Source organism: Oncorhynchus mykiss, chromosome 15 (assembly GCF_013265735.2).
Source record: "Oncorhynchus mykiss isolate Arlee chromosome 15, USDA_OmykA_1.1, whole genome shotgun sequence".
Lineage (NCBI taxonomy): Eukaryota > Metazoa > Chordata > Actinopteri > Salmoniformes > Salmonidae > Oncorhynchus > Oncorhynchus mykiss.
This window is the reverse complement of record NC_048579.1, coordinates 47,282,343-47,296,450: the sequence shown is the minus strand read 5'-3', so window position 1 is coordinate 47,296,450 and position 14,108 is coordinate 47,282,343. Positions and strand designations below refer to the sequence as shown.

At 45.0% G+C, this 14,108-nt stretch overlaps 1 protein-coding gene across 4 annotated transcripts in view; it reads left to right on the top strand.

Moving 5' to 3' along the window:
- tbc1d22a (TBC1 domain family, member 22a) overlaps nt 1–14,108 on the top strand; it is a 187,473-nt gene that overhangs the window by 108,554 nt on the left and 64,811 nt on the right. For all 4 annotated transcript variants that reach the window (XM_036944449.1, XM_021563377.2, XM_021563374.2 and 1 more), the window contains one exon: nt 65–140. In XM_036944449.1, coding sequence (XP_036800344.1) covers nt 65–140 — 76 coding nt within the window. The remainder of the gene's footprint in view (nt 1–64; nt 141–14,108) is intronic.

The following is a 14,108-nucleotide window of genomic DNA, read 5'->3' as shown; positions in this document are numbered from 1 at the left end:
CTCCTCTCTCTCTCTCCCTCTCCCTCCCCCCCTCTCTCTCTCTCTCTCTCTCTCTCCAATCAAGGACAACTACACATTTGCCCAGCCGGGGATCCAAAGGAAAGTCAAGGCTCTGGAGGAGTTGGTCAGCAGGATCGATGGTGAGCTTCCTCTCCTCTTCCTCTTCCTCTCACTCTCCTGTCCTCTCCTGTGGTCCTTTCTCTCTCTCTCTCGTTCTCTCTCGCTCTCTCTCGCTCTCTCTCGTTCTCTCTCTCTCGTTCTCGTTCTTTCTCTCTCGTTCTCGTTCTTTCTCTCTCGTTCTCGTTCTTTCTCTCTTGTTCTCGTTCTTTCTCTCTCGTTCTCGTTCTTTCTCTCTCGTCCTCTCTCTCTCTCTCTCTCGTCCTCTCCTGTGGTTCTTTCCCTCTCAATTCAATTCAAGGGCTTTATTGGCATGGGAAACATGTGTTAACATTGCCAAAGCAAGTGAGGTAGATAATATATAAAGTGAAATAAACAATACAAATTAACAGTAAACATCACACATACAGAAGTTTCAAAACAATAAAGACATTACAAATGTCATATTATATAGATATATATATATATATATATATATATATATATACAGTGTTTTAACAATGTACAAATGGTAAAGGACACAAGATAAACAAGCATAGTATGCGTTGTATTTACAATGGTGTGTGTTCTTCACTGGTTGCCCTTTTCTCGTGGCAACAGGTCACAAATCTTGCTGCTGTAATGGCACACTGTGGAATTTTACCCAGTAGATATGGGAGTTTTTCAAAATAGGATTTGTTTTCGAATTCTTTGTGGATCTGTGTAATCTGAGGGAAATATGTCTCTCTAATATGGTCATACATTGGGCAGGAGGTTAGGAAGTGCAGCTCAGTTTCCACCTCATTTTGTGGGCAGTGAGCACATAGCCGCCTTCTCTTGAGAGCCATGTCTGCCTACGGCGGCCTTTCTCAATAGCAAGGCTATGCTCACTGAGTCTGTACATAGTCAAAGCTTTCCTTAATTTTGGGTCAGTCACAGTGGTCAGGTATTCTGCCGCTGTGTACTCTCTGTGTAGGGCCAAATTGCATTCTAGTTTGCTCTGTTTTTTTGTTAATTCTTTCCAAGTAATTATCTTTTTGTTTTCTCATGATTTGGTTGGGTCTAATTGTGCTGCTGTCCTGGGGCTCTGTAGGGTGTGTTTGTGTTTGTGAACAGAGCCCCAGGACCAGCTTGCCTCTCTCTCTCTCCTGTCCTCTCCTGTGGTCCTTTCCCTATCTCTCTCTCTCTCTCTCTCCTGTGGTCCTTTCCCTCTCTCTCTCCTGTGGTCCTTTCCCTCTCTCTCTCCTGTGGTCCTTTCCCTCTCTCTCTCCTGTGGTCCTTTCCCTCTCTCTCTCTCTCTCCTGTGGTCCTTTCCCTCTCTCTCTCTCTCTCCTGTGGTCCTTTCCCTCTCTCTCTCTCTCTCCTGTGGTCCTTTCCCTCTCTCTCTCTCTCTCCTGTGGTCCTCCCTCTCTCTCTCTCTCTCTCCTGTGGTCCTTTCTCTCTCCTGTGGTCCTTTCCCTCTCTCTCTCCTGTGGTCCTTTCCCTCTCTCTCTCTCTCCCCTGTGGTCCTTTCCCTCTCTCTCTCTCTCTCCTGTGGTCCTTTCCCTCTCTCTCTCTCTCTCTCTCCTGTGGTCCTTTCCCTCTCTCTCTCTCTCTCCTGTGGTCCTTTCTCCATCTGTGTTGTTTCCGGGAATGGAAATCCTGTCTCTGAGCACAACCCTGTGTCCTATCTCTCTCTCTCTCTCTCTCTCTCTCTTTGTCTGTCTGTCTGACCATATCTCTCTTCCTGTCAGAATGACGATTAGTCTGTCCATCTGTCAGAGTGATCGCGGACACGGACACACACCCACACACCCTGACTGCTGTGTGTCATCCCCAATCAGTGGCGGGTCAGTGTGGCCTTTAACAGAACGGTGTCTGGCTGGCGTCTGGTCCGCCGGGGGGAAGCAAGGAGCCACCAGAGCATGAGCTCCTCTCATTACTTTAAATGACAGAGGTGTAATCAGAATTCACTGGCCATCCTCTCCTCCCTCCATTTCCTGACAGAGCTGGATAAGGCTGGCCCCTGCACAGCACAAAGCCAGACCGGGACTGGACCTAGACTCAGATCTAGTCCCGTACTTTCTTTCAGGATTTAGTGGACATCTTACAGGACAGAGACAGTCAGCCCAGTTCTAGACCCAGGTTCGACCTGAGACCGAGCTCTATACCCTACTGCCAGATCCAGCCCACGCCCCATCTGTACACCCTAGCCCCAGACCCAGGTTCAACCTGAGACCGAGCTCTATACCCTACTGCCAGATCCAGCCCACGCCCCATCTGTACACCCTAGCCCCAGACCCAGGCATTTGTATTCCAAAACGGTCTTATTTTTTCTTTCTTTCTGATGTCTCTGCTCAGTTTGGACTTGGCTATATTTAACAACCAAATGTATGCAGGGAGGGAACTTGAGTTGGTCTTTTTGGACAAGATAAATGTCTTTAGGTCGCAGGTTAGATTTACTCTCTCTGGAGTAAGGAGGAGACAGAGATTGAACCTTACCAGTCCTCCTTGACAACTTCACTTCTTTCTCTCTTTGTCATTTAGAGTTTCCGGTTGTTGAGTTGATATCTCCATTTCCTTGATCCTACAGTACACGTCTACCTTAAATGACCTGTAAATACTTCAGCAATAAGGCCCGAGGTGGGTGTGGTGAATGGCCAATATACCACGGCTAAGGGCTGTTCTTAAGCACGACGCAATGCGGAGGTGCCTTTTTTGCTATTATAAACTGGTTATCGATGTAATTAAAGAAGCAAAAATGCATGTTTTTCTGATATACCACGTCTTTCAGCCAATCAGCATTCAGGGCTTGAACCACCTAGTTTATAATGGTAAATTAACCATACTTTGCAAGGTATATACATTTTATTAGTGTGATATTAGCCTAGCGGTTAAGAGCGTTGGGCCAGTAACCAAAAGGTCCCTGGTTCGAATCCCTGAGCCGACTAGAAAAAAATCTGTCGATGTGCCCTTGAGCAAGGCACTAAAACCCGAACTGCTCCAGTAAGTATCTATAGATAAGAACATCTGATAAATGACTACCATGTATTTGTAATATGTTTTTCCCAATTTGAACATATCGCTCATTAACTCAACACCTGGCTCTTTAAAGGTTTGAACCCTATAGACACACGCGTACACTTGTCTCTGCTCCGGGACGGCAAGCGGTACCGGAGCGCCAGGTCTGGTACCGAAAGGCTCCTCAACAGCTTCTACCCCCAAGCCATAAGACTGCTGAACAATTAATAAAATGGCCACCGGACTATTACATTGACCCCCCCCCCCCCCCCTCTTTGTACACTGCTGCTACTTACTGTTTCTTATCTATGCAAAGTCACTTCCACCCCTACCTACATGTACAAATGACCTGGACTAACCTGTACCCCCGCACACTGACTCGGTTATCCCCTGTATATAGCCTCGTTTTTCTTTTTGGGTTTACTTTTTCTTATTCTTTTTTTACTTGAATTTATTTGGTAAATATTTTCTTAACTCTTCTTGAACAGCACTGTTGGTTAAGGGCTTGTAAAGTAAGCACTTCACGGTAAGGTCTACACCTGTTGTCTTCGGCGTATGTGACAGTTTGATTTACACACACACACACACACACACACACGCACGTGCGTCTCCATATAGGTTTGAATCAACACTAAGCAAAATCTGTAGTTTCTGCACTCATTGTAATTAGAGACCAAGGTTTTCTCCCGGGAATGAGTCTCTTACCTTCTAAGAGTTCCTTGTGTGGTAATTCATCTGGCACCTTATTCTCTATATAGTGCAATACTTTTGACCAGAGCCCTAATGATGCCCCCTATGGATCCTGGTCAAAAGTAGCACACTAAATAGGGTATAGCGTGCCATTTGGGACACAACTCATTGACTGTGGTTAAATACGTCTGATGTCCACGTAATGTCCATGCTTTGTCATTCAAATGTTTCTCATTACCATTAGTCTCTGACGGTGTTTCTCTCTGTCCTCGTCATGAATACCGAACAGAAGCCCTTATCAAATGTTTCTCTCTGTCCTCGTCATGAATACCGAACAGAAGCCCTTATCAAATGTTTCTCATTAGTCTCTGACGGTGTTTCTCTCTGTCCTCGTCATGAATACCGAACAGAAGCCCTTATCAAATGTTTCTCATTACCGTTAGTCTCTGACGGTGTTTCTCTCTGTCCTCGTCATGAATACCGAACAGAAGCCCTTATCAAATGTTTCTCATTATCGTTAGTCTCTGACGGTGTTTCTCTCTGTCCTCGTCATGAATACCGAACAGAAGCCCTTATCAAATGTTTCTCATTACCGTTAGTCTCTGACGGTGTTTCTCTCTGTCCTCGTCATGAATACCGAACAGAAGCCCTTATCAAATGTTTCTCATTACCGTTAGTCTCTGAAGATGTTTCTCTCTGTCCTCGTCATGAATACCGAACAGAAGCCCTTATCAAATGTTTCTCATTATCGTTAGTCTCTGACGGTGTTTCTCTCTGTCCTCGTCATGAATACCGAACAGAAGCCCTTATCAAATGTTTCTCATTACCGTTAGTCTCTGACGGTGTTTCTCTCTGTCCTCGTCATGAATACCGAACAGAAGCCCTTATCAAATGTTTCTCATTACCGTTAGTCTCTGACGGTGTTTCTCTCTGTCCTCGTCATGAATACCGAACAGAAGCCCTTATCAAATGTTTCTCTCTGTCCTCGTCATGAATACCGAACAGAAGCCCTTATCAAATGTTTCTCATTAGTCTCTGACGGTGTTTCTCTCTGTCCTCGTCATGAATACCGAACAGAAGCCCTTATCAAATGTTTCTCATTACCGTTAGTCTCTGACGGTGTTTCTCTCTGTCCTCGTCATGAATACCGAACAGAAGCCCTTATCAAATGTTTCTCATTATCGTTAGTCTCTGACGGTGTTTCTCTCTGTCCTCGTCATGAATACCGAACAGAAGCCCTTATCAAATGTTTCTCATTACCGTTAGTCTCTGACGGTGTTTCTCTCTGTCCTCGTCATGAATACCGAACAGAAGCCCTTATCAAATGTTTCTCATTACCGTTAGTCTCTGAAGATGTTTCTCTCTGTCCTCGTCATGAATACCGAACAGAAGCCCTTATCAAATGTTTCTCATTATCGTTAGTCTCTGACGGTGTTTCTCTCTGTCCTCGTCATGAATACCGAACAGAAGCCCTTATCAAATGTTTCTCATTACCGTTAGTCTCTGACGGTGTTTCTCTCTGTCCTCGTCATGAATACCGAACAGAAGCCCTTATCAAATGTTTCTCATTACCGTTAGTCTCTGACGGTGTTTCTCTCTGTCCTCGTCATGAATACCGAACAGAAGCCCTTATCAAATGTTTCTCATTACCGTTAGTCTCTGACGGTGTTTCTCTCTGTCCTCGTCATGAATACCGAACAGAAGCCCTTATCAAATGTTTCTCATTACCGTTAGTCTCTGACGATGTTTTTCTCTGTCCTCGTCATGAATACCGAACAGAAGCCCTTATCAAATGTTTCTCATTAGTCTCTGACGGTGTTTCTCTCTGTCCTCGTCATGAATACCGAACAGAAGCCCTTATCAAATGTTTCTCATTACCGTTAGTCTCTGACGGTGTTTCTCTCTGTCCTCGTCATGAATACCGAACAGAAGCCCTTATCAAATGTTTCTCATTACCGTTAGTCTCTGACGGTGTTTCTCTCTGTCCTCGTCATGAATACCGAACAGAAGCCCTTATCAAATGTTTCTCATTACCGTTAGTCTCTGACGGTGTTTCTCTCTGTCCTCGTCATGAATACCGAACAGAAGCCCTTATCAAATGTTTCTCATTACCGTTAGTCTCTGACGATGTTTCTCTCTGTCCTCGTCATGAATACCGAACAGAAGCCCTTATCAAATGTTTCTCATTAGTCTCTGACTGTGTTTATCTCTGTCCTCGTCATGAATACCGAACAGAAGCCCTTATCAAATGTTTCTCATTACCGTTAGTCTCTGACAATGTTTCTCTCTGTCCTCGTCATGAATACCGAACAGAAGCCCTTATCAAATGTTTCTCATTAGTCTCTGACGGTGTTTCTCTCTGTCCTCGTCATGAATACCGAACAGAAGCCCTTATCAAATGTTTCTCATTACCGTTTGTCTCTGACGGTGTTTCTCTCTGTCCTCGTCATGAATACCGAACAGAAGCCCTTATCAAATGTTTCTCACTACCGTTAGTCTCTGACGGTGTTTCTCTCTGTCCTCGTCATGAATACCGAACAGAAGCCCTTATCAAATGTTTCTCATTACCGTTAGTCTCTGACGATGTTTCTCTCTGTCCTCGTAATGAATACCGAACAGAAGCCCTTATCAAATGTTTCTCATTACCGTTAGTCTCTGACGATGTTTCTCTCTGTCCTCGTCATAAATACCGAACAGAAGCCCTTATCAAATGTTTCTCATTACCGTTAGTCTCTGACGGTGTTTCTCTCTGTCCTCGTCATGAATACCGAACAGAAGCCCTTATCAAATGTTTTTTTATTACCGTTAGTCTCTGACGATGTTTCTCTCTGTCCTCGTCATGAATACCGAACAGAAGCCCTTATCAAATGTTTCTCATTACCGTTAGTCTCTGACGGTGTTTCTCTCTGTCCTCGTCATGAATACCGAACAGAAGCCCTTATCAAATGTTTCTCATTACCGTTAGTCTCTGACGATGTTTCTCTCTGTCCTCGTCATGAATACCGAACAGAAGCCCTTATCAAATGTTTCTCATTAGTCTCTGACGGTGTTTCTCTCTGTCCTCGTCATAAATACCGAACAGAAGCCCTTATCAAATGTTTCTCATTACCGTTAGTCTCTGACGGTGTTTCTCTCTGTCCTCGTCATGAATACCGAACAGAAGCCCTTATCAAATGTTTCTCATTACCGTTAGTCTCTGACGGTGTTTCTCTCTGTCCTCGTCATGAATACCGAACAGAAGCCCTTATCAAATGTTTCTCACTACCGTTAGTCTCTGACGGTGTTTCTCTCTGTCCTCGTCATGAATACCGAACAGAAGCCCTTATCAAATGTTTCTCATTACCGTTAGTCTCTGACGATGTTTCTCTCTGTCCTCGTAATGAATACCGAACAGAAGCCCTTATCAAATGTTTCTCATTACCGTTAGTCTCTGACGATGTTTCTCTCTGTCCTCGTCATAAATACCGAACAGAAGCCCTTATCAAATGTTTCTCATTACCGTTAGTCTCTGACGGTGTTTCTCTCTGTCCTCGTCATGAATACCGAACAGAAGCCCTTATCAAATGTTTCTTATTACCGTTAGTCTCTGACGATGTTTCTCTCTGTCCTCGTCATGAATACCGAACAGAAGCCCTTATCAAATGTTTCTCATTACCGTTAGTCTCTGACGGTGTTTCTCTCTGTCCTCGTCATGAATACCGAACAGAAGCCCTTATCAAATGTTTCTCATTACCGTTAGTCTCTGACGATGTTTCTCTCTGTCCTCGTCATGAATACCGAACAGAAGCCCTTATCAAATGTTTCTCATTAGTCTCTGACGGTGTTTCTCTCTGTCCCCGTCATGAATACCGAACAGAAGCTCTTATCAAATGTTTCTCATTACCGTTAGTCTCTGACGATGTTTCTCTCTGTCCTCGTCATGAATACCGAACAGAAGCCCTTATCAAATGTTTCTCATTAGTCTCTGACGGTGTTTCTCTCTGTCCTCGTCATAAATACCGAACAGAAGCCCTTATCAAATGTTTCTCATTACCGTTAGTCTCTGACGGTGTTTCTCTCTGTCCTCGTCATGAATACCGAACAGAAGCCCTTATCAAATGTTTCTCATTACCGTTAGTCTCTGACGGTGTTTCTCTCTGTCCTCGTCATGAATACCGAACAGAAGCCCTTATCAAATGTTTCTCATTACCGTTAGTCTCTGACGATGTTTCTCTCTGTCCTCGTCATGAATACCGAACAGAAGCCCTTATCAAATGTTTCTCATTACCGTTAGTCTCTGACGGTGTTTCTCTCTGTCCTCGTCATGAATACCGAACAGAAGCCCTTATCAAATGTTTCTCATTAGTCTCTGACGGTGTTTCTCTCTGTCCTCGTCATGAATACCGAACAGAAGCCCTTATCAAATGTTTCTCATTAGTCTCTGACGGTGTTTCTCTCTCTGTCCTCGTCATGAATACCGAACAGAAGCCCTTATCAAATGACTCCTTTGTAGCGCAGTCTTGTTCTTGACCAACCTTCACATTGTTAGACTCCAGAGTCCCACTCTTGTCACATTGAACTGTATTTATCTCTAATCATGGGGGCGGGGCTGGCTAAATGTCTTGCGCCTCACATTCAAAATGGATGTGGAAGTAGGGGAGAATGCTGGGGGAGAATTTATATTTAAGAAGGCTGTGGTGCTGTAGTAGTTTGAAAGGGCTATAGGGACATGAGAGCAGAGAGAGACAGTTTTGGGTGAACACTTCTCCTGTTGTATGAGTTGTTGTGATGGTTTGATTGGATCTCTTGTCAGTGGAATGTGTGTAATTTTGTTCTGCTTTCATGTCAGTGTGTTGTCTCCTGCAGCAGACTAATGATCGAGACTGAGGGAAAGTGTACAACATAGGGAGAGTAAAAGACAGACAGACAAAGAGAGAGAGAGCACAGTACATTAGGTGTGAGGGGAGAGAAATGAGTAAGATTTGTCTTCCTCTTGAAATCCTCTGTTCGCTTGCGTGTGTGTTCGCGTGTATGTGTCAGACCTGGGTTCAAATACTATTAATGGTATTTTAATTACCTTCAAAAACATTTGAAAGTAAGTATTTTTATTTATTTTTTTATTTTAGAACAAGTGTTTGAATATGGTAATGTATTAGGACATACATTTGGAAAGTATTGGCATATATTTTAAAATACTCATACATAGTATTTATCCAAATATTGAAATAATCTCATTAAACATCAAATCAAATCAAATTTATTTATATAGCCCTTCGTACATCAGCTGATATCTCAAAGTGCTGTACAGAAACCCAGCCTAAAACCCCAAACAGCAAGCAATGCAGGTGTAGAAGCACGATGGCTAGGAAAAACTCCCTAGAAAGGCCAAAACCTAGGAAGAAACCTAGAGAGGAACCAGGCTATGTGGGGTGGCCAGTCCTCTTCTGGCTGTGCCGGGTGGAGATTATAACAGAACATGGCCAAGATGTTCAAATGTTCATAAATGACCAGCATGGTCGAATAATAATAAGGCAGAACAGTTGAAACTGGAGCAGCAGCACGGTCAGGTGGACTGGGGACAGCAAGGAGTCATCATGTCAGGTAGTCCTGGGGCATGGTCCTAGGGCTCAGGTCCTCCGAGAGAGAGAAAGAGAGAATTAGAGAGAGCATATGTGGGGTGGCCAGTCCTCTTCTGACTGTGCCGGGTGGAGATTATAACAGAACATGGCCAAGATGTTCAAATGTTCATAAATGACCAGCATGGTCGAATAATAATAAGGCAGAACAGTTGAAACTGGAGCAGCAGCACGGCCAGGTGGACTGGGGACAGCAAGGAGTCATCATGTCAGGTAGTCCTGGGGCATGGTCCTAGGGCTCAGGTCCTCCGAGAGAGAGAAAGAAAGAGAGGACAGAATTAGAGAACGCACACTTAGATTCACACAGGACACCGAATAGGACAGGAGAAGTACTCCAGATATAACATACTGACCCTAGCCCCCCGACACATAAACTACTGCAGCATAAATACTGGAGGCTGAGACAGGAGGGGTCAGGAGACACTGTGGCCCCAATCCGAGGACACCCCCGGACAGGGCCAAACAGGAAGGATATAACCCCATCCACTTTGCCAAAGCACAGCCCCCACACCACTAGAGGGATATCTTCAACCACCAACTTACCATCCTGAGACAAGGCTGAGTATAGCCCACAAAGATCTCCTCCACGGCACAACCCAAGGGGGGGGGGGGGGGCGGGGGCGCCAACCCAGACAGGATGATCACATCAGTGACTCAACCCACTAGGCAGACCGTTCCATAAAAATGGAGCTCTATAGGAGAAAGCCCTGCCTCCAGCTGTTTTCTTAGAAATCTAGGGACAATTAGGAGGCCTGCGTCTTGTAAACGTAGCGTACGTGTAGGTATGTACGGCAGGACCAAATCAGAGAGATAGGTAGGAGCAAGCCCATGTAATGCTTTGTAGGTTAGCAGTAAAACCTTGAAATCAGCCCTTGCTTTGACAGTAAGCCAGTGTAGGGAGGCTAGCACTGGAGTAATATGATCACATTTTTTATTTATTTTTTTAAATCAACAGGGTGTCATGCTGAGACCAACGTGTCTTTCTCAGTTGAGCCCTGCATAGAACCCAAGTTTACATACACCTTAGCCAAATACATTTAAACTCCAAAATAGTTACCGGAATATAGATTTCAGTAGAAGATCACAATATCAAACAATTATTAATCAGAATTGGATCAGGCAGAGCCGCAGGGCACAGTTTACATTCTGAGTAAATTGCCTGCATTCCTATTTGCTATAACACATTTCAATAAATAAGTTTGATTTATACAAAGCAAGAGAACAAGGTAGACGGAGCTCAGAGTCTCACCAAATCAGCACAAAATATCCGGTCGGAGAATCTCGTTTTGATATGAATGTGACGTGGCCTTTTAAGCCACTCTTTCAGTTTAATTCAGGCTAGATTTCCCCTGCCACACTTATTCATGATCAAGCAATGAATGAATCTAACAGAGTTCTACGGTATCTCGCAAAGTATTGTTGTTTTTGAATAACCCCAAAACATTGAAGGCTTATGGTAATAATGAGAGAGAAGAAACAATAGCAGTATATAAAAATCAAATGAGAAATTTGAACAAACCTTCTAGTTGAGAAAAGCATTATAGAACAGAAATGATGCATGCGAGCCCCCCCCCCCCCCCCCCCCCCCTCCACATCTTTGCTATTGCGAACCAAACAGCCAAAATCCTAATCCTACTAACTAAAATATCAGAAACGCATTAAGACAAATTCAAGTTATGAGGAGTATTTTCCAAACTTTTCTAGTGTTTAATGTCCTAAAGTTGCAGCTTTTAAATGGGAATGATTATGAAAGTCGGAGTCTACGCTATTCTCATTCACAGATTTATTTTTCAATTACAAATATTTTAGGCCACAAGAAGTGAAATTGAGCAAACAATACCAAGATTGAAAAATCCAATGAGGAGTCAAAAACTGGTTAGAGTTGTTTCCTTTCAATTAAGACTTAGACAACCAGGCAGGGGAGTTCCTTACTAATCAGTGACCTTAATTCATCAATCAAGTATAACGGACGAGCCAAAACCCTCGGACACTCGGCCCAACCGTGGAACCAGTTTGACACGTGGTCTATGGGCAAGCACAGAAAATGATTTCACATCCCTCCTGTGTACTTCACTCATTTTCAGTCACTCTTTTGGCCGATGGTGTTACGGACCTTTTTTTGTTTTGTGACTTTAGCTTTCGGGAAAAGTCCAAAAAAAGATGTCCTACTTGTCCAAGGACAAGTGGCTAAAAAAAAAGTTCAATGTCAAGCCCTGGTTGTTGAAATGAAAACAGATGTACTAGGAGTTGACTGCTCTTCCGAGGAGCCAAGTGGAGGCCGGGAGAGGGAAATGGCAGTCACGCTGGACTGACTGCCCAGGGTCAATTAAATCGAGGAATGATCAAATAAGAAGCCTGCCGAAATAAAAGTGTGAGTATGGATGTGTTTATGTGTGAGCTTGAGTTGGTGCGGATTGATTTCCACCTCTGCGTAACGAGATCCATTAGGGCTGCTCCAAGGGAGATGTAAAACAGCACCACTCTGCCAGCTCTCTGCTAGCTGATTAAACCTGACACAGGACATGGCTCCAAGGGGGTCGTTTTGGGAAAATAGCACAGTGTAACAACAGTCCTACAAACCCCCAGAGTGACTTGAAAATAACCACCTAACCACCATTCAACACTGGAATTTACACCTTGAAAAGACGATACCTTTCAGAGAGCAGAGAACAGCTGGGTACAAGAAAGACCAAAGAGAGAAAAAGGGGAACAGAAAGGTAGAGGACAGGGAGCCGGTGGAGAAAAGGGAAGAGAAGAAGGCCTCAGATGCAACAGCTGTGGCGAAGAGAGAGATCAGTGGCCTTGCTACATTCCCTTCCTTCAGAGACACATAGCAGCCTTAGTCTCTTCCTCGTGGTTCACCAGCCAGGTTCTATTTGATCCTATCGACCACTGCATAGTGTTTCCCCCACCACACTCACGGATGTGTTAAGGTGTGTGTGAGCCAGGGTTGGAGGTGTACCACTGAGAGATGGCCTGCCCAGATTGATGCTACTTGGTGGCCCGGGGCCCTGATGTTCAGACATGCTCCTGAAGCACACCTCTGGCTCTCCTCTGGCTCTCCTCTGGCTCCTCAGCCATATGGCTCTGCTCTGCTCTGTCAGGTGACAGAAAGGAAGGAGCTAGCCTAGCGCCACAGGGACATGACAGAACCCGACCAGCCTGCCAGCCCTGCCTGACATAACGTCTGTGGGCACGGGGGAGAGACTGGACGCGACAGAGAAAGATTGGGGGGGGGGGGGGTGTGAGCGAAAACTAAACTGGCCCTGACTCGTGATGCCATCAGCCATGAACTTGAGCAAAGACACATTGTGGTCATACAGCTGAATAGCCACATCATGCTGGAACAACAACCACAATCCCTGCCCAGACTGTACGCTATATGAAGAGGTATTCTCTAATTACCCCTGTGATTATACTAGATACTAATGATGCTGCATTTATAGGGCTTAGTGTTAACGGTGTAATGGTGAACTGACCTCACCTCACCTTGCATTGTCCTTTGCGGGGATGCTGATAGATAAAATTGCTGATCAAATGTGTGATACGAGAAACTGATCTCCACCTAATGATGATGATGATGATGATGATACAGAAACGGATCTGTATTGTTGTGTTATACAGACTTACACCAGAGTCTTGTATTACCTGGTACCTTAGCTGATACAGTCCATTTGACCACCAGGCACTGAGAGGAGGGGAGGGGTGAGGAGAGGAGGGGGAGTCATGCTGATCTCACCCCAGTGTCTGATTGCATTAATGCTTTGTCCCGTCCTACCCTGTGACTCGTCTGCTCTGTCAGCGGCTCAGGTCCGTCCTTCAGTCTCTCCCTGCCTGCCCTTCAGCCCAAACACTGCCAGCTCACCTGCCTTTATCTCCCTCAAACAGACAGCAAAGGAGAGAGAGCAGAGTAGAGCAAAAAGCACAGACACTGAGCAGGGAAAGAGAGAGAAGAGAGGGAGACGGAATAGAGAGAGAACCGAGGGGAATAGAGAGAGCGAGAGAGCACAGCCCTCCCTACCTGGACACTCCACCACCCCTCACTTGCCTCTCAAATCAACAGGGGTGGAGAGAGAGAACAGTTTGGCATGATTCCTCAAGAACCTTTTCTCTGCCTCTGTGTAGAGCTAGGTCCGTATAGTGCAGTAACCTATATAGCAGAGAGCGTAGTCTCGGCTCTGACCAGTCCCTGCACAATTTAGCAGAGGAGTGAACGTTCAACCTCCTCCAATAGGCCCTGATATATCCCTGACGAATCACTAACACATTCTGGTGAACGACCCGTCTCGGGTCAAAGCAACCACCCTGGTTCTTTTAATACAGGGTTAGGCAACCCTGGTGCTGTAGTGCCACAGGCACTCCATGTTTTTGATTGAACTGACCTGGAAGACCAGGTGTGTTGGATTTAGGCAATCACTGAACTGATCAGTTAGCTCAGCTGGTCAGGTGTGGTGCCTAGTTGGAACAAAATCCTACAGTACCTGCAGCACTCCAGGAACAGGGTTGCCTAGCCATATTCTAATATGATATAATCTATCCACAGTGCCATCTTATCCGTACAGCTCAGACCAGAGAGGCAGTGGGAGCCAATGGGTCCTGTCCTCCATGTAGCAGTTCCTTGCTTCCTCTCTCTCTGTTATTAACGGCCTGTATGATTACGGGGGAGGAGAAGTGGAAGGGTGGAGGGCTACCCTCTGTACCCTCTCA